The sequence below is a fragment of the Chenopodium album genome, chromosome 27 (assembly GCF_948465745.1).
Source record: "Chenopodium album chromosome 27, dcCheAlbu1.1, whole genome shotgun sequence".
Lineage (NCBI taxonomy): Eukaryota > Viridiplantae > Streptophyta > Magnoliopsida > Caryophyllales > Amaranthaceae > Chenopodium > Chenopodium album.
The window spans coordinates 26289200-26310688 of NC_137860.1; the positions used below are offsets into that span (position 1 = coordinate 26289200).

The 21489-nt window shown below is 33.6% G+C and overlaps 4 protein-coding genes across 4 annotated transcripts; all 4 read right to left on the reverse strand.

Annotated features, from left to right (window-relative positions):
* Positions 1-725: 725 nt before the first annotated feature.
* Positions 726-2734, reverse strand: LOC145619868 (uncharacterized). The gene is made up of 2 exons (XM_081674556.1): positions 1489-2734; positions 726-1342 (listed from the first exon to the last, which is right to left on the reverse strand). The coding sequence occupies exons 1-2, from the start codon at positions 2732-2734 to the stop codon at positions 726-728; spliced, it is 1863 nt and encodes a 620-aa protein (XP_081530682.1).
* Positions 2735-2852: 118 nt separating this feature from the next.
* Positions 2853-3898, reverse strand: LOC145619869 (uncharacterized). Its single transcript, XM_081674557.1, has 2 exons — positions 3833-3898; positions 2853-3416 (listed from the first exon to the last, which is right to left on the reverse strand). The coding sequence occupies exons 1-2, from the start codon at positions 3896-3898 to the stop codon at positions 2853-2855; spliced, it is 630 nt and encodes a 209-aa protein (XP_081530683.1).
* A 2511-nt stretch (positions 3899-6409) lies between these two features.
* Positions 6410-9842, reverse strand: LOC145619870 (uncharacterized). The gene is made up of 3 exons (XM_081674559.1): positions 9788-9842; positions 7907-9690; positions 6410-6757 (listed from the first exon to the last, which is right to left on the reverse strand). Exons 1-3 carry the CDS (start codon positions 9840-9842, stop codon positions 6677-6679), a joined length of 1920 nt encoding a protein of 639 aa, XP_081530685.1. The 3' UTR covers positions 6410-6676.
* A 7758-nt stretch (positions 9843-17600) lies between these two features.
* LOC145620958 (protein IQ-domain 26-like) lies at positions 17601-20028 on the reverse strand. The gene is made up of 3 exons (XM_081675700.1): positions 19564-20028; positions 18476-18682; positions 17601-18376 (listed from the first exon to the last, which is right to left on the reverse strand). Exons 1-3 carry the CDS (start codon positions 19978-19980, stop codon positions 17771-17773), a joined length of 1230 nt encoding a protein of 409 aa, XP_081531826.1. The 5' UTR covers positions 19981-20028; the 3' UTR covers positions 17601-17770.
* Positions 20029-21489: the final 1461 nt, after the last annotated feature.

The following is a 21489-nucleotide window of genomic DNA, read 5'->3' on the forward strand; positions in this document are numbered from 1 at the left end:
CCACCTCGACCCGATAGGACGAACGTAGATTTTGTAAGTTTATTTCAGTATTTAATTTCATTTATTTAATTGATTTAAATAATTATTTTCATATTTAATTTCATTACCTTTAGTCATTTAATAATGTTATTTAATTTGTGCAGTGGGTGCAATTATTCATGTCTCCGTTACGCAAGTTCATAGCTGAGCGAGGCAACATCACCCCCACATTGATTGAGACGCAGGAAGCAATCAAGTTGTGGAATGACATGTTAGAAGATTGACATGTTTTTTTTTTTAATTATTAGATTTGGTTGATTTGGGGTTTTTTTTTATTATTATAAGATTTGGAGTTAATAATTATTGTGATATCATTTGATTTGGCTTTTTTTTTTAATTATTAGATTTGGAGTTAATAATTATTGGGATATAATTTGATTTGGCTTTTTTTTAATTATTATATTTGGAGTTAATAATTATTGGGATATCATTTGATTTGGCTTTTTTTTTTAATTATTAGATTTTGGAGTTAATAATTATTGGGACATCATTTGATTTGTCTTTTTTTTTAATTATTAGATTTTGGAGTTAATAATTATTGGGACATCATTTGATTTGTCTTTTTTTCATAAGAAAAAAAAAATTATTAGACTTAGTTGATAAATGAAAAAATAATTAGATAGTGTCTTTAAAATTATTAAATTCAGAGTTCAGTAGTAACAATGCAATTAAATCTCCTATCAACATCATTGACTGTTAGCTAGAGTGTTCCACGTAGCCCGCCTATGTTGATATCGATCCTCCCAACCTGTAACGGTATCGTCACGTATATCGAACCAAGCAGTAGCAATAGGAGGAACTGGGAAATTATCTTCAAACTCCAATCGCACAAAATGCCACCCTAAAGACAATATGCAAAACTCCCTATACGGACCAGTTGCTGTTGACGGAGCAGTCCAAGGTAGCACGGTGATGCATGGGAACACGCCACGACCATCTATACCAACACCAAAACACATAACAACGGCATTATAAAAGTTAGCAATCGGAAACAAGTCATCCCAAGCAACCATCCAATGATCTGTGCCACATCTCCCTCCGGTCCATGTGATACGGTTGATTGCAACATCTAACTGTTCAACTCTGTACACTCGAGAATAAATGTCTCGATGAGAACCAACCTCATTTGCAATCGATCGTCGAGCTAATATCCATTCATGCTGGTCGCCTATGAAGAAATCTGCAACACATCGAAATCCACAGTTACCATCACCAAGCGGATCACTCCACCCTCGTAAAAATGGAAGCATGAAGGCTGGAACTTTATCCAAATATGCAAATTCCTCCAAGTTCAAATCATTCCCTACAAGTGTGCACAAATTAACCATAAATAATAATAATAATAATAATAATAATAATAATTTGTTTAAAATAAAAAAAAATAATTAAGAACCTGAAGCTGTATAAGTCGGTGTCGTACGACCACCACGAGACCACCCCTACGACCACCTCGACGGCCACGAGAACCCAAAATATGCTCAAATCTGCTACGATTACGCCTAGTAGACGCAGACCATTGACCTGTCGGTGGTCGACCCCTTGTTGTCTCGTTGACCTCTAGATCAATAAAATCAGTCTGATCTCGGTGTAGCTCCTCAAATAGGACCCGGTTGATACCACGCACAAAGCTTGGATCACGATCCAAGACCTCATCCACCAAAGACCTAAACAAGGCTGCATCCTGCTCTGACTCCTCAGCAAAAACGGGAATGTCAACGCCGTCCCCGATCACTAATGTCTTCCAAAATGGATGGATCTGATCCAAATACAACCCTGTCCCTGCAAGAATCGCTGTCCACATGGTGCATGCACATGGGAGACCGTGCGTCGTCAGCAACGCACACCCACACTTATCTAACACATCATCAGATAACTCTGTCATCCTCTTTAACTCCTCCTGTAAAATATCAAGACCTCGAAATGACATAAAGCCGTTAAGATGAAGCAAAGGCATGATGTTGTGCTGCGACCCCATACGCCGTCTGGAGTCCTCTAAATGGTGACGAATCTCAATTAGCATACCCTCAATGTTGCTGTGCACACGACTGAAGATAGTGTCTAATGCTCCTGTAGAACTGTCGAACCATTGTTTAAGTACGGAATGTTCGCTCTCTACTCTACATGTGTTGACATTGCCGAAGTGCATCACCAAATTCGTCCAAACTCGTACAAATTTCTCCTTGTGGACCAACCATTGCTCCTCGACGTACTTCACCAGTGGTGGGTTCGATGCTCCCCATGTCGCTCTCATAGTTTGCAACTCTAACTCATACTCGGCAACAGTGGTCGAACACATTACTCTTCTCCATCTACCATTTCGAAATCTCTCGGCCATCAACATATCCTTCCCACACAAATAGTATGCCCTTGCCAACACATCCTTGTTAATGTGCCACCCGCATAATAAATGCGCACAATTTGGAAAGACCTCTTTCAAAGCCTTCATCAACCCCAACTCACGATCAGTAACAAAAACATTCGAAGCCACCTCAAATTCAATGTACAACTGCAATTTCTCCAAAACCCACTTGTAGCTTTCATAAGTTTTGCTCTTCAATATAGCGTATCCAATCAAAAAGTTTTGATTTGTAGGCGTGACACCAACGAGCTCGAAGAATGGCATGTTATATCTGTTGGTCTTGTACGTAGAATCCATCCCAATGACATGTGGATACGTACGTAACATATTAGCCATCTCTGGGTGGGCCAAAAAAGCATGGGTGATGGCACGGGTATCTGGATCAACATTTATCCAAGTGACATACTTGTACTCATTTTCCAAGTGAACAAACTGGTGTGCAACATCTCGACCTTCACAAGCATCTAGCCGAGCATGCACGACTTCTCACATTGTAGATATGTCTCTTGTTAGGGTTCTCATTCGGAAACTTCTCTTTCACAGCTGCCATAATGTGGCGTGGCTTGGCTGCAGCAGAAGTCATGTCAATAACAAGCGCCTTAGCAGCTGGACTAAGACCACTAACCTGTCGGTGACCCTCTCGATATACCATGAGCGGATGGTTATGCATGCCTTTCAAACCCTTTTTAGATATAATTTTCCATCCTTCCATGTCCCGCAAGCATCGAGCTGAGATTTGAAAAGTACATTTACAACCCTTGCTCTTCGTGTTCTTGCGTATGGCATTCTCACGGTCCCGATTTTTCCCTCTGTTTCTCTCCCCCCGATCACATTTCATATAATTAATTGGAAGCCCGTTTCTCTGTTTCTTGTACGATGAATTTGTTAAAAAGAACCCTAATGGAGTGGCAATCTCTCTAGCCCAATTAACAGCTGCTTCATAGGTCGGGAATACTTCTCTAGTCTGAAAATGCAGGCTATAATCAACACCATCACCGCCGTAATTTGATAATGACGCCTAATACACATAAAATATTCTTTATATTAATAATAACGAACAATATAACATTATCAATTATAATTATAATAATAATCATAAATAGAATAATATTTATTATTATTCATAATAATATTAAAAGTTAATATAATAATATTAATTAAAAAAAACGATGGCTAACCGGAGCTGGAAACCGGTTGACCGGATTTGACCACCGGTTGATCGTCACGGACAATCGGTTTTCAGCACCGGTTGACCACAGTAACCGGCACCGAAAAACGGTCACCATCAAGGCCAACCGGTGGCCAAATCCGGTCAACCATTCCGGTCAACCGGCGCTCAAAACCGGTTACCGGAAAGGATGACCGGTTTCGGGCATCGGTTGACCTTCGTCACACATTCATTTTCGAGTCAAAGTCTAAATTGCGAAATCGTACTTGTTCAAAAATTGACGGTTGAGATTGCGGTTGGTTTTCCGACGAACTACCGTTATTATCATCCATTTCCGATGTCTTTTCCGTTCATGGTGGTGGTCCAATCTATTCGTGGTGGTGGTCCAATCTAGGTGGTTGACGCGGTGATTGCAGTGGATTAATTAAAGTTAGAAATATTAAGAAAAGCAATTGGGTAAATATTTATTAAGGGCAAGAAAGTCCTTTAACTTGAAATGAGGGCGGTTTTAATCATTATGGATGGCGGTATTTAACACCCCCTAAATTAATTACTTATTCATTTTATTTACTAAACTTAAGCATGGTCCGGTGGTTTCGTAGTGCATGAATAGAGTGTGCTGCTCCTTTTGTCCCGGGTCTATTCCTTATCCTCACGCTTTTCAAGTTTTTTTTTTCCTTTTTCTTGTTTTTATTTTTTTTTTTTTCTTTTTCTTATTTTTGTATTTCATTTAGTACTTTTTCTTGTTTTTGGACATAATTTTTAAATTTCATTTAACAGTTGTTTTTTTTCCTATTGTGTTTGGAATTTATTTACGTAGTACTCCGTAATATTTGTTTTTTCTCTCTATTGTTTTAATTTGATATTTTTCGAATGTAACCTAAACCCCTTCATATCTATTATCAGATTGTTCCAAGGCTTATTATATGATTTTAAGATAAGGTATTTGATTCATACTTATCGTTCATTGGATGACATATTACAGAATTGAGGTTACGTACAAACAAAATTTTATTCCTTTGTTGGATAATATTTAATACTTCGTATGTAACTTTTAATTTAACAATTCCTCTTTTACCATATAGCCGATATAGCATTACTACTATAGGCGATTCAAATAAATATCAAATACTTTATGTGATCAAATTTTTTTCTTAAGATTTTTTATCGAATTATTAAACATTTAACATTTGTCCCCCCGAATTAAAAATCCTGGCTCCGCCACTGAACTTTCTTCATTATTGTTCTTGCTGTTGCTTCCAATATTAGTACTGTTTTGTCTTCAGTAACAAAATTGCAACACGAAAAGATTAATAGCTTATAACACCTCCATCCTACCAGCATAGCAAACTCCTTGGCAACACTCACTTGTTATAATGTACATAAAAGATTATTAAAAGCCACTTGTATTAGATCAAAGATGAATTAATTAAGGAAACATTTATAGATTTAGATTTATTAAAAGTCATTACATAAGCAACTTGAATTTCCAATTTACAGAACAGTGTATCGTAAAGTCAACACAATTTTGTTTTAACCAGTTGTACTGGAAATGCATGAAACTGCCCAAAATAAATTTCAAAGAATTTGCTAATGAATTCCGTTGGCATTATAAAACGTAAGCCAGACTTGCTAATCTACATCTAAATCTGGATCAATTCTTTGACCATTAGTCGTAATTAATAAGGTCAATTACTTTATTACAACAGTATGACCTTTATGTTTGTTAATGCACTCTATTAGCTATCTGTCTTTAATTATCATTAGGTAAAAAATTTAGATGTAAATATTAAAAATGATCTTGCTATCAAGCGTCCCGGTGCATTAGATAAGGGATTAATATATTATCTAAAATAGTATTAAGTTCAAAATGCATGACAAAACCATGCGTCCAACACGAAAAAGTACGGCATGGCGCGAGCACGAAAAAAGCATGGCACGGCACGATATTGTGCATGTGGACCATGCGCCAGTCATATGCCACCTTTATTTGGGAGAAGCACGATAAGGCCTAGCACGACAAAGCCTGCTAAAAATCAATGCAATTTTGCTTAGGCACGCAAGCCCGGCACGAAGGCACATGGGATTGGGACATGCATAGGCCAACCTTTTGAAAATTTCGGCCCAGCATGACACGACACAAAAGTCGTGGGTCGAACCATAGGCCAGGCTTAACCAACCCCAAACCACATGAGTTTGGCACGAGGCATGACCCGGCATGGCCTAGAGCCATCTTTACCTAAAACTATACCTTGTTGAACCATAAAGTGGTACTTTTCAAAATTAAGGGAAAGATTAGTTTCAAGACATCGTTTAAGAACAAAAGTGAGATATTCTAAGCATGCAACTACCAAATGAATCACTATGTATATGAGATCAACCTTTACCATTAGACCCAAGTCTTACTTGGACCCAAGTCTTACTTGATAAACATAAAAAGTTATATTCTGAAGTCTGAACCATATACTCTTACAATATTCTACAATTTGTTGACATGAACAAGAGCAAAACAAAGGTGACATGCAGGAGGCTAATCACCCACTAATTTCGTAATTTTTCCTTTAGAAAATAAGATGCATATATTCTAACTTTTTTTTTGTACCCAAATCAATTCATTTCTTACTTGGATTCCCCTAAGAATAAATCAGTCTCACCTTATTCAGTAATATAGTTGACATCGATAAGTGTATTGTATCTAATCGACGTTCTTATTATCGTGTGGCAACAATGCATCAGTATTCAGTATTAAAGGCTACAAGGAAACATGGTGCGGACACGCAGTATTTAAAGCCTACCTTATTCCAATTCACGGGGATGTGGTCCAAAAGATTGCCGGGAAAAAAATCACAAGGATAAGATTAGTAGGCCAATGCACAATAACATGGGTTAGTCACTATCATAGAGTTATAATGAAAGATAGTCCTAAAATATGATCATAATCTAGTACAGATTAATTTCAACTTTCTAAAAAAATAAGGCCTAACTTTGCAGATGTTGAGAATTTAGACTATCTAAAGTTAATTTCAGCAGGAAAGCACTGAAATATGCTGCTTCTGGTTATGCTTATTTGCTTAAGGTTGGACATAGCCACCAAAATGTTGTTTTTAGCTTCATGGAGATGCAATTCCTTTAGCCGCCCGGAGTCGTTGTGATCGCCTTAATGCTGTCCCTGTCCCTTCTTCTTTGACATCCTGTTTAAGTTTTTGTAAACAAGTTTGTTAGGCCATGATCATCCTTACACAAGTGCATACATAAGTAATTATGTTTTGATGAAATTAGAACATGATTTGTTATATTGGTTTTGTATAAACAACAATGCTCAATCACATTAAACAAGTTATATTCTGTACAAAACTGCACACCATTGTTTCCAACATTAAAGCAAGGTGCATTCCTAAAGAGTTGGTAATTGTTCTTGTAGCCTAGGAGTATGCTACTCGGACTCGTGTGTATCAAACTTATGGATCGAGGTACCTCTCACATAAGGCATTCATGATCTATGAACAACCAAAGAGGCATGAGACAACAACCAAAGAGACTCAGGAACAGTCTCAGACTAATCATTGTCATTCTATAATCCAAAGAGGCATTATATTGAGGTATTTTCTATGTGTGATGACCAGAACTACAGAAACTTTTAACAAACAAACTAATTATCTGCCATACTTGTTTTCTTAGCTCATCAACATCAAATTATAATTAGCTAAATTCACTATATATTATTGCAAACAATCAAATTGAGGAAAAGTGTAACAATGATCAGTTTGACACCAAAGAAGTTCATGTTTAAGCTTATTCTAAAACTTATGGATCGAACTACTCGGACTCATGTGTATCAAACTTATGGATCGAGGTACCTCTCACATAAGGCATTCATGATCTATGAACAACCAAAGAGGCATGAGACAACAACCAAAGAGACTCAGGAACAGTCTCAGACTAATCATTGTCATTCTATAATCCAAAGAGGCATTATATTGAGGTTTTTTCTATGTGTGATGACCAGAACTACAGAAACTTTTAACAAACAAACTAATTATCTGAATATCTGCCATACTTGTTTTCTTAGCTCATCAACATCAAATTATAATTAGCTAAATTCACTATATATTATTGCAAACAATCAAATTGAGGAAAAGTGTAACAATGATCAGTTTGACACCAAAGAAGTTCATGTTTAAGCTTATTCTAAAACATGAAATTATGCATAACAAAATAACCTTCTAAATCATATAATGAAGCCTCAATATCAATACTATGATGATAAAACAATATAATCAAAAATAAAGCCAAGATAATCCAAACAATTTATAACTCAAAATAAGAAATCAAGGCCATACCTCTTTGTTAGCAGATTCTGAAGCAGAACTAGACACCTTACTCTTCTTTGCCCTTCTTTCATCAGTCACAGCAAACACACTTTCCTCCCTCTTTTGCATCCTACCACTGAATTCACCTCCGAATTCGATCTCACCGAGCTGCTTCACCTCAGGAATCCTTCTAGGTGGTGGACTCTTCTTCCTCTCCACCCTAGACTCATCAACACCAACTGTCAGATAATTATTTATCTGACATTCTGGTCTAAAATTGATCCCTCCTTCATTTACAGCTGCAGAATTTCTCACCCTATATGAAGCAGTAGCCTTTGTAAAAGCCTTCTTACACTTCTTGCGAAAACACACCAACACTGTCAAACCCACCACAACCAACCAAGCTAATCCAACCATCCAAATGAACTTCATTTGGGTTAATTTCATTTCATTCTGATCATCAATTTCATGATTATCATCAACAATTTCTACCTTATTTTCTGCTAAATCATGAATTTTCTCTTCTAAATCAACCAATTGGGGTTCAGGAACAGCAATAGATGCATCAGAAACCAGATTTTTCACTTCATTTTTAGATTCAGCAACATTGTTGTCTTCATTTTCCACATTTTTCTCAGAAAAAACACCAACAAAATCCTTGACTTTTGGAATACTTCTCAAAGCCCTAAAATTTTCTGAATAATCCAACTCAGAACTGAACTCAACATCCAAATTTTCCTCTTCGGGTTTAAAGGGTTCATTTTCCCCAATTTCCTCAGTCAAAACACCATCAAATTCCTTGATTTTTTGATGAAAACCCTCAAAAACCCCAATTTTTTCTGAGTAATCAATCTCAGAATTGAACTCAACATTCAAATTTTCCTCTTCAGGCTTTAAGGGTTCATTTTCTTCAATTTTCTCAGTCGAAATAACATCAAAATCCTTGATATTTTGATGAAAACCCTCAAAAACCCCAATATTGTCTGAATAATCAATCTCAGAATTGAACTCAACATTCAAATTCTCCTCTTCAGGTTTAAAGGGTACTTGATTTTCCTCAAATCTTCCCAAAATTTCCCCTGAAATTTCTGATTCAGCATCAAATTCAGACACCCAATGCCCACCAGAATTAATACTCCTCAAATCCCTCAATGCAACAATCCCAGAAGTCAAATTCCCAAAATCTTGGAATTCAACATTTCCTGAGTAGATTGCAGCAGAATTATTCATTGAAGAAATATACATGGTACTGAAAATTAACCCAGAAATCACAAATACCCAATTGAATAACACCCATTTCCACCCAATTTCTTTCTCTTCAACTTCCTCCTCCAATTCTTGATCAAGATTTTCCTCAGTTTCAACCAATTTACAAGAACTCTCACAATCAAGAGAATTTCTTTTGGGGCTAACAATAACAGTACTACAACTACTGCTGCTACTGCTACTGCTACTGCTTTCGAGTTCTTTTCGAAACACGATTTTTCGCTTTCGATTCGGGTTATACCGGAGGAATATAGGCCTAGGAGAAAGATAATTGGCGAGGGGATCATAAGGCAATGTAGTAGTAGAATTAGCAGAAGAATCAAGAACAAAAGATTCATCATCTTCAGAGAATGATGGGATTTTTGTATCAGAATTTTTAGGATTAAACTTATGAATTGTACCCTTTTTTGGCGGTTTCCACTCTGCTAAGATCTTCTTCTTGTTGGGAGTTATATTCTTTGAAGCAGTAGAAATTGTGGGTGCCATGAATAATTTCTTGTTTGTTTGCTCTGAATTTCGTTTGAATTCACTCACATTTTCATTGTTTCCTGCAATTAATTGGAGAAAATCAGTGTTAAAATTAAAAATTTTGATAAAAATGAATTGAATTGAAGTTAAATTGTATAAATAAATCAAATGTAATACCTGAAGGAGAGAAATTGGGTGATGATGGAGAAAGAAACTTTTTAGGATCTTCCATTTTTTCGAAGCTTTCTCTTTTTAGAATCTTGGAACTTTCTGAGGTTTTTAGTGAATGCAGAAAATGTTAGGACACTGGAGAAAAATGACCGTTGCAAATTTATTTATATGGGATTTGTTGGATTTTTGAATTCTGATGTGTCAGGTTTTTTTGACCGTTGGGATCGTTGAGTGTTCAGGGTATATCCAATTTTTGGGCCTATGTTTTTCATTGGACTTTTGGTTTATTTATGTATTAGTCGTTTTTGTGTTGTGTCTTGTGTGTTGTGTGTGTGGACTGTGGAGGATCGAAACTAGTCGTGTCGATATTGTATCGACCCAAATTGTACACGAATTTAAAAACCTACATCTAGAATAGAATGACGCAAAATTGACCTATAAAAAACTGACTCTATCCAAAATCAAATGTAACTTGAATCGATTTATTTCTCATGATACTCTGACAATAGGTTAGTTGGAATAAGACCAAAATTAACATGTTCTAAATGGACTTGATTTGTATATGTATTTGAACTTTTCTTACCTCATATATGACTCAACTTTGATACAAGCCCAGTGACAACTTATTATCACCAACTTGTTATTATTCTATAATGATAGAACTAACTCAAGTTACTCAACCAAACTAAACTAACCCAAAAACAATGACTTAAATTGAATGTTTCCACAAAATTTTGACAATAAGTCTAAATGACCTAATATGATGCGGACTAGCTTGACTCATCCGAACTAACAGATATTTTTTTACCTTATTTTTTTAACCTGGTTTAAACTTTGACTTGAGGTTAAAAAAAAATAAAAAAAATATTGGAGCGAGTAAGTAGGTGGTGGAGCTGGTAAGGTGGGTATGTACTAGGTGAAGAGTGGATATCCAAGTGGATGGTGGGGCAGAAATGGGTATAAATTTAGTATTTGTGATTGATTATGATTCATTGACATCCTTATCCACGACCCTATTAGGTGTTGAGGCGTCGAGCACCATGCAACCTTCAAAATTCTAGCCTAAACAAGGTCGTGTTAGGCTGATGCCAAGTTATGTAAGTCACAATTCGTAATATGACCTTTTAAAAGTTAAAGTTCAAAAATCCAAATTATATGAAGTGTTGTTTAATCAACCAAATCCAAATGTTGACAACCACATGGACTTGATCTCTAGTTTTTGTTGGCCTTGGCCCAGTTTGAACCTGACTTGGGCCAATATATTGATCATCCCAACATGTAGCCCAAACAATCATCATTATTCATTATCTTCAATTTTCTATCAGCAAAATTATACCAAAATCATAACTTCCAATTAAGAGGTACTTCTCATATTCTGAAGCCATATAGATCCATCTCAAGAGAAAATGTCCTTTATTGAGAAATCACTTAATCCGCGATATCGGCAATATATACTTCTTTCATTTTTTTATAGTTGCAACGCTTCCCTAAAATAGAAATGTCACAATAGTTGCAACACACATATCGGCAATATATACATCTTTCGTTTTATTATAATTGCAACACTTTTCTAAAATGGAAATGTCACAATAGTCGCAACACACCATAAAAAGAAGGTTTTTATGGTGAAAATTATACTATTACCTTTAATTAAAGCACATGGCTCACTTAATTATACTCCTAACAACTTTTTAACTCCATTTTATGTGTATTATAACAAGTGAGGTCCACTTTTCTAAAATACAGTGATAAAGTGTGTGTTGCAAGTATAAAGAAACGGAGAAAGTAGTTGTGTTCGTTACGGATTTTAACCCAACACCTAAGAGCACGGCTAAACAACATACACTTACCAAAGGCACCCCTTTTCCTTCAAGAAGAATTTGTGGCATGTCAAGTCTGGGCAAAGGTTACATTGAGCAAACTAAACATCCATGCATGCTAAGATTCCCCTCATCGAAGCCTCCTCCAAATTATAAAATTATTGTTAAAAGTTTAAAAGGTGTAGTTAAAAAAAGTAAAGTAGCTAAACCTCAATTTTTCCGCAAAAAGTTGGTAATCACCATCAAAAACTCAAAAAGCCAAGTACTTTTCTTTGGAAATTAGTGAAGTTTTTAAAGGAGCATTTCCTATTTGGCAATGAAAAAGAGATTATTTTTAGTCAAATTAAAGTACCCAAGTCGATCCCTAAATTCAGGATTATAAGTTATAACTCTCAAATATGCTTATTGGGTTTTCTCAATGTTCTTTAAATTCCTATATAGTCAAATGTACTTAATTAGTTTACTAGTAAAAAATTTATACTAAAAAAAAAAAAAAAGAAATTTTGACTTTTACCACCAAAAAAAATCAAAAAATTGTTTTTTACCACCAAAACTTCTAAAACTTTTATTTTACCACCAAAAAAATTTCTAAAAGTTGTTTTTTACCACCAAACGTCAAGAAAACCGTTAAATCTAACGGCTTAAAAAAATTTCCTTCGAATTTCGTGCGCAAAATATGTTTTTCCTAGGTTTAGAGGGCACTTTGGCCCTACGAGTCCAATTTGAGGTCAAAATTGACAAAAAATAATCGGAAATGTCTCGTTTTGCGTGTTCACGCAAATCGAGGTTTTTTAAAACACACAAAACGAGGCATTTCCGATCATTTTTTTGTCAATTCTGACATCAAATTGGGTCCATAGAGACAAAGTGCCCCCCAAAACCCCTAAAGAGCATGTGTTTGACACGAAAATCGAAGAATTTAAAAAATTCCGTTAGGTTTTTTACGACAGGTGGTAAAAAACAACTTTTAATTTTTTATTTGGTGGTAAAATAAAAGTTTTAGAAGTTTTGGTGGTAAAAAACATTTTTTTGATTTTTTTTTGTTGGTAAAAGTCAAAAAATCCAAAAAAAAATTAGTGCTATATAAAACTCCATATAAAAAATCTTATACCATTGCCTCGAATCGTCTCCTATTCAAAATTCAAAACCGTACAAACACATAGGAATTAGGACATATAATAATCCTCGATTAGATGAACACTATTGTTTAGAAGAGAGATTAATGCATAAGCAGGAAATTATAATTTAATTAGTAGATAAGAACATAAGATGACGCTAATGACGCAAGTCTATGGATTAAAAAGAACAAAAAACAGCTAAATCTTCCCATGTTCTAGCAGAAAAGAGCTGTTTTTGTGTGTTAATTAACAACTTGATGGTAAAAAAATTAGTAGTAGAAGTGTACTATTTACATGTGCCATTTAATTGGTTGGTTGCATGGTTTCAGGGTTTCAGCATCTTTTATTTATCTTTTTGATGTTTGAATTACAACAGACAAACCTTTTTAATAAACTGTAGCAATTAGCAAAAATGCTTCCCTAAATCTTAGTTAGTTCTCAGTTACGTCATTTTCACTGGTTTCGAGTTCTATATTCGATATGTCCGAATGTGTATTGTAGTCTAATCACTAGATCAAATTACACTATTTACGTACATGCTGATTAAATTGCGATTTTAGTGTATGTAAGAAAGGTATACTAGAGGTAAGACTCCTTATATGCTAGCTTAAGGCTAGTGGAGAAACTTGAATTTGTTTGAAACCTTATGAATTTATGTCTTGAGATCTTTAGGTGAGTCCGAATGTGTATTGTACGTAGTCTATCACGGATCAAATTACACTATTAGTGTGATGATTAAATATCGAGTTTAGTGTATTTTACTACTCCGTATTTTGAGAAAGGCAAACTAGAGACAATACTCCTTATATGCGAGCTTGATGCTAGTGGAGAAACTCGAATTATTTGAGACCTTATAGTTTAAGCTAATTAAGTGAGTAATTGAGTTTTAATTAGTTCCTTTTCTTTTAAAATTAATGGAGTTGAATTGAGCTTAATTTTGAAAGAAAAACTAGAATGAATTAAATGATGATAAACTAGGATAAATAAACTGAAATACTGAAAAGTAAATTAGAATTGGGCCAAGGGCAATTTATTATAGCTTAGAAAAAACGGTTTCAATCTATATCATTAAGTAATTATTAGTAGGTAACAACTCTAATTAATAACTAGTCTTCTGGCCCGTGCAATGCACGGCTTGTTCATAAAAAATTGCATTGAGAGATGAGTGAGGAAATACCAATAAATAATTATGAGTGTAATATGTAATTGAAAACATAATTAAAGAAATAAATTTCTTGGGACTTTAATTTGAAATAAGACTTAATAGAAATAAGATGGAGGGACTAAAATAAAAGAGAGAAAATAAAAAGGTTGAATTAAAGAGGGGAGATGAAGATAAAGTGTTTAATGAAAGAGTTAAGAAGATTGTATAATTAAAAATAAAAAATATAAAACGACATGTGGCACATTGAGTTGAAAAAGATGATAGGGAAGTGTAATAGAATGATGACATATGTCTTTTTTGGTTTGCTTTTTTAAATACTAAGTATAGATTAACAAATGAGTGTAATGACTATGAGAAACACAAGAAATTTTAGTCAGGTTAAATTGGAATCAACATTAAGCATTTATCAAAGTTTTTTTTCACAGTATTCTTGAACAACATATTTGGAGAGGTTTAGTTATATTTTGAACATAAGATTTAACATCGATCTTTCATACTCTGATCCCATTCATTTTATATCTATATTTTTTCTAAGGTTAATGTCTAACACTTGTTCACCTTTCATAGATGAACCAACTCATCCACACAGGTCAACGCTTGAAAGTAGAGGGGGATGATAAGGAAATTCTCTATTCCCAAATAAATGTAGGTGACAGGGCTTGAACTTGTGACCTCGAAGTCAAAAAAATAGGAGTAAAATCAAATTATTAGTGGTTTATAAACTTTATGTACTTCAATTAAAGATTGATTTTGGTTAAAATCCTTATGTTATAGGGGTAAAAATGGAATAGAAAGAGTAATTTTGGAGACAATGGTGGATAGATTCTTATCTTCACAGTGTACGAAATGTCCTTGATGGTATGATGGGGGGTCAAAAGGGTGGACACAAATAACATGACCCCATGAGGCCATTGATGATGTAAGCCCACAAGTAGTTTGTTCGCTTTCCAAGAGATTCTTATGCCTTTCACTATCACAATATCGCTCCATAATATCCAACTAATCATTACTGATTTGAAATATTGGATTTCTTTTCATCTTTTTTTTAAAAATCCATGTGTTTTAGATGTGTCCTTGAGTATTTATTGATTAAGATTAGGTCGATTTACTATAAGTTGATTAACATTAGTAGTGTTTTAGGGAGTTTCATCTTGAGTATCAACTCTTACTTGGTTTATTTTAAGTAATGAGTTGTTAAAAAAAGTAACGATTTGTGACATTTGAAGGTGCATGTAGTTGAGGTTCCAGATGCATGTAGATGAGGTTCCACCTGAAAATCATATGGCAACGGGGGAGTTGTCCCTTAGCTTTATAAAGTAGACACAACTTTCTTATTTTTTCAATGTGGGATACCAGATACACATCTTAATACAAATTTTCACTTATAAACTCAACTAATGTGGGACACACACCACTCACATGTGGGTTTTCTCAAGTTTACTTATTAATTTCTTCATGTTTTTGAATTCTACTTAATTGTTGTATCAATAAAATTAAAAAAGAGCATACAATGGGACCATACACAGAGAAAGCTAAGGCTCAATCATGAGATAATATTAATAATGGCAGAGTATATAAATCGATCATGGGTTTCAACTATTAGTCCGAACCTTTGATTGAAATGATTTATTAACATGATATCAAGAGACAACATAACAGAAAGATAGATCAAGGGTTTAACCACTTTCAAGTGAGATATCTCATCCATTATCCAATAACTTATTTATGTATTTATTTTCAATCAACAAAACTCATGTGAGCCTATTGCCCTATTCCAATCTCTTGTAGTTTCCCATAAAACAATAAACTATTCTAACAAGCCATATTTTTTTTTTTATTTGAACTTTGTTAGTCAACAATTTTACTACAATTCCTCACCTAAAACCATGTAGAAAAATTATGTTTTTTATTTAACCTTGAAGGGGAATATTTTCATAAATTATCACGGATATGTATATATGGAATTATAATATACTCGTATCTTGACATTTATTAACATCGGTACGGGTTTAACTTGTGATTTGTATAAACTAACACAAAGCCAGCAGCCCGTTAGATTAGTTAACAATAGGTAATAATCCCATAATATATGATTAGACAAGAACTCAAGATTTGAAATTTTGAATCTAGATCTCTGATTATCCTCATAGTTTAAGAGGAATATTCTTATCATTGAGCAATGGGATCTACCTTAATTAATTATTTTCTTACAACAACATTATATCATAAACTAATCAACACCTATAGTTTTGAGGTTACATGAAGGAAGGAGGGGAACCATTTAGCTCAAATAATCCAAAAAGAAAGTGGTTTATGTTATAGAAAAATGTGCCCTTTTTATCAATTTGTACAAGGTTATATTACTAAGAACAAGATGAAGCCAAATATGTACTGAGAACCTGCATGGAAGCTTACATTATTGAGAAATAAATACTCTATAATTTAAGCCTAAGTTAGGCTAGCTACATTGTAACTTTGTAAGAATTTCAAATATTTCACCAAACGTTTGCTATGTTCTAGACTCTAGAAAATATTTCATATAAAATACAATAAAGTTTAGCTATATTTTAGTACGATTTTTGAATAGGACCGTTTTCCCTCCATAACTGCATATCTAGATTACTAGATTGCACCTAATTAAAACATCTAGTCTAGCTTACTAAAAGAGCATATTATTAATAAATGTAAATCAAGTTTTGAAAAAATCACAATTTGCAGATTTAGGTTTGTAAAATTAAAGGGTTGTATAATTCACTCAATTCATTTTAAAACTCTAGCAAACAATAAATTTCCTTTGTTCCAAATTAGATGATATGTTTTGTCAATAAAGAAAAAAAAAATAGTTGATACGTTTATTCTAATTACGTTTGTCAGTGCAAAAATTCAATCAAAAAAATTTTAAGTTATACTATTATAAAAAAAAAAAAAAAATTACTAAAAAATCAATTTGTATAAGTATACATATACATTATTGAAACATATTTAACATGATCCCACGATATGACTTTTCATATCAATGAACTCATCACAAACGTCAGTCAAAATAAAGTTTATCAATAATGTCAAAATCAAAGCATGTCAATTAACTTGAAACTGAAGAAGAAACATAGAGCTCTTTAAATAGATTCAACTTCTAAAAAATTTCCCATTATATGACATGCCATGAGTATTTGTGATTTTAGTGGCAAAAAAGAGAAATTTTACTCGCAAATCATTAGTACATACAAAAAAAAAAAAAAATAGTATTATCAATATCTTTCAAGAATCTACACGAGTACTAATAATGCATGGAACGAGTACAATGACAAGCTAAGGTGATCATCTGTCATTTGGAGGGTAAGTTTGGGGTTTAGAGCCTGTTCTGATTGACTGAATTGAATTGAATATTTTATGAGAGGAGGATATTAGGAACTGAACTTAACTGAACTTAAGCGGAAGAGAACAAGCCCTTAATTTTAATTGACACTCATACATACATGTATGTGTCGCATTATTTTATTTATTTTTCATTTATGTGAAAAGAAACTGTGAGACTTACGTACAATTGACAATAATGTATACTTTATACAATTATACCAGATTCATTGTCAAGAGATTCAAGACTAACAATAAACCACATTTATAATTGGGTGGGAACTGGGAAATGCAATGCACCTTATGTTACTTTGAGAGTATATATACATATGATTACTTTGGACAGAATTTGCATAATAAGGTTGATATGATTAAAAAGAGTAGAGACATTTTCATGGATAATTAGTTAATTTTCTTTAGAATATACAAGCACCCTGTGTTTCTAAATTTTTACTGAAAAACATAACCAAGACTACAAACACTTTTATGCTTCACTATTTTCATCAAAACACAAAGTGAGCCTCATTTCATTTCACAAGTTCAAGCAGTCATGAACTTGAGAACTAGACCTCTGCATTCTACCACCACTAATACTATTTCTAGCTGCCATTATATCTTCCAATGATAGACGAGTCTTAGGCCGCCCCTCCGGCCTTTGCTTCGGGGCACTCTGAGACCTCGACTTGGCTCGAAACGATTGTGTGTTTGCCATGTAGCTAGGGAAGTTCGAGTAAGGCCTAAAGAAGCTATCCCCACATACACTCTTGGTGGGGGTAAGAGGACCATTGGATCGGATCGAATTTGCAAACCGGGGTGTACTTTGTGCCGTTGAGCTCTTACATTCGTCACCATAGAATCCCCAATCATAGTCATGTGGGGTCTTCTTAAATTCAGGTATGGAAATCCGGCCTGGGTAAGGATGTGATGGTAGTGGTGAAGACATTGTTGGGTATTGCATTTCTTCACCACTAAAATCATACATTGAAGGGTTGATCCTCCTTGACCTTGACTTAGTCTTATATGTATCAATCTCAACGATTTTTGGACTCCCTTCATATGCATTATTGTACGGCTCAAAGGATGTTGATAGTCTCTTGCTATAAAATTGATCACACCGCGATTCATCAAACCTATTGTCCTGGAAAAAAAAAAATAGGGAACATCACACTTTAGTCATTATAGAAGGAATTAACTAAATTTTGATCATCTATTTTTCGAATTAATTTAAGACTCTTACCATGGATTTTCGTGATCGAAACTCCGAGGGAACCTTACTACTTCGATTTAGAGCTAATTTAGCCCTTTGAGAACGCGCACCGGCTTGAGCTCTAATGAGAGCTTGCATACTATGTAGAGTTGCCGCAGCTCGCTTTCGAACAAGATAGCCTCTAACATGAGCTTGCAGTTTCACTAGTCCTTTTAAAGCTCTAAGCGCTCTCCTGGCCTATTAATTCACAACATTAAAATGTTACATTCCTTCATCAATAGAATCTAAACCCATTAGTTTCAAGTTAATTACAATTCGCTAGTCAAATTATAAACTCGGTAATACAATCTTATTTCATCCACCAAACATAATGAAATTTAGTTTCTTAATCATAGTAATTATTTTCATAAGTAGAAATTATAAATTCAAAAGTTTAGAAAGCAAAACTAAACTTACAAAACAATATTCTTTAGTTTGTTACACATGTAAGTTTCAAATTCAAAAATAAATAATGCACTCATAATGTCAAAGACACATGGGAAAGGAAGAAACAAACTTAACAAAAAAAGTTGACCAAATCACTCTTGAAGTAGTAACATGAAAATAATCTTTTTAAGTTACCAGAAGTACCTTTTTCCACCTCTAGAAAGTGTGAAAATCATTTACTCTTCAATTTCCAACCAATTCTTAGATAACATATCTTCAGTTTTAAAGCTTTCATTAGTACACGGTTGAAAAATAAATTTAAAACCATGGTACTATAGAAAATCTAACAAAATGCATATTCTACATTTTGTACATGAAAATCAAATTTCCAACCAAAAAATCCCTCAACTTGCTCCTAACCTAACTACAATATGGATGTCAATTAGCGTAGGTAGATCAAATTCCGCCTACATCACTACCTTTAAAGCATCGACAAAACAAAAATGTTAAAAAGAAATGAAACCCACCATATTAAACTTTTAATCACAAAACAAAAACCCATCTTAAACCCAAAATCACACAAATAAAAAGATAAAATAAATAAAAACTCAAAGTCAAAAATTCAAAATAGCTAAACACTCAAATTCCAATGATAAATAAAGTGACCAAAACAAAATAAAATAAAAACTTACCAAATAGCCTCTAAAAAGAGTTTGAATCTTAATAGCAGCCCATCTATCAGTTCCACCACCACAAGAAAACAGAGTTCCCCTGTTTTGGCTAGTCAATCTAACCACAGCAACCGCCGCTTGAGCCGCTGCAACAGCGGCATCAGCGGCGGCAGCAGTAGCAGCAGCAACAGCAATAGCATGTTTAGTTTGCTCTTTTTCAGTCTCAGAAATTTGATAATCTCTATACCATTGATTCTCCTTTTCTTTCATTCTTTCTTTTGTTGTTGTTTTTGTGAAACTCCATCTTTTTTCCACCATTCCTATTTTCTCTCCCTTCCCAAACCCATCTTCATTTTTACTGTTTTTAGAAGGTTTTTCATTGTCATTTTGCTTCTTCATTCCTAACATGGATTTAAACCATCGAGTTGCTCGGCCCATTTTTGAAAAAAACAGGGGATTGCTCTGTTTTTTGAGGGGAAAAAAACAGAGAAAATGGGGTTTTTGAAGATTTGAAAAGATGGGTTTTATGATATGATAATAAATTTTATTAATGAGAATAAATAAGGAAAAAGATGGGTGTGAAAAATAAATTGTAAATGTTGAGATTTGATTGATGGGTCAGAGAGTTTTTACATGTTGCAAGCACTGAAGTTGGGAAGTTTTTGGGGTTTTGGAGTTGATAAAACAGGGGTATTTGCCAGTGCAAAGTGGTACTAGTGATTGTATTTATAGAACAAAGTTTTTTATTAATTTTATTATTTTATTGGGTTTTTATATTTTTATCCTTTTTGAAATACTTCAAAAAAAAAAAAAAGAATAATAAAATGAAAATGTTTGCTCTTTTTTTGAATTGGAAATTGAGATTGTTTTATGGGGAAAATAGAAGGTTGTAAAGATTTTGATTTTTAAATTGTGATGATGCATTGGAGTCAAAAGTCAAAAAGGATTTGGTGTATTTTGATTTATTTTGTAAATTAAAATAAATTTTCATTAAAAAAAAAAAAAAAGAAAGAAAGAAAAAAGATTTATGCATGGGGTGTATTTGGTGTTCATGCCCTCTTCCCCTGGTATTGAAGGTTTATTTTCTTCCTCCCCTAATATTTCGGTGCCAAACTTACTATGGACTTATGGAGAAAATCGAAATTTATTTCATTGGTGGTGTTAGATGAAGGTTAAGTTCTTATGCTCAACTAAGAAAAAAATCAATGATAAAGATTGGTAACAAATTGGCAATGATGTACATTATGTGTTGGCTAGCTATCAAGAAAAATGTTGTTGAACCTAAATAAATTAGCATCCAAAAGGGTGTTGTAATGGTTTATTCTCTAACTTTTATAATTTGTGAATAACTTTCAATTAAAATAATAGTTTAGGTCTATAAATATTACTAGTAACTAGAGTAGTTTTGATAAGTTAATCAACAACAAACAATAAAGTTTGATTTATTGAATTGGACACTAAAGAATTGATAGTATATAATATTGAAATTAAGGGTGTATTCTATTCACTTAACTTTCACTTATCTAGATTTATTTTATCTTATATGAACTTACTATTTATTTTTATTGTAATTTAAACTTTAATAACCCTTTAAATAAAGTGAATTGAACATACCCAACGTCTAAATTCCTAAAGTGAATCATGGGACCATAATTTTATTTCCAGTTATTTCAAATTATCAAAGCAAACTTAGAATATCATAATTCAAAAATATTGTATAAAGGAATGAAAATTGAGAATATAGCAAATCTTCTAACAAAAATTAATTACAAATAGTACTATATGAATTCATATAGTTTTATGAAGTTGGGTTATGATGAGTAATAGCTTATAATTAGGTTTAATATTGTTATAAAGTGACTGTATATCAGCAATGGTAAATAGTGTGTTTCTTTTGGAAGATTTGATCTTACGTTAGACTTTTGTAATCTTAAGAATTGATCTTAA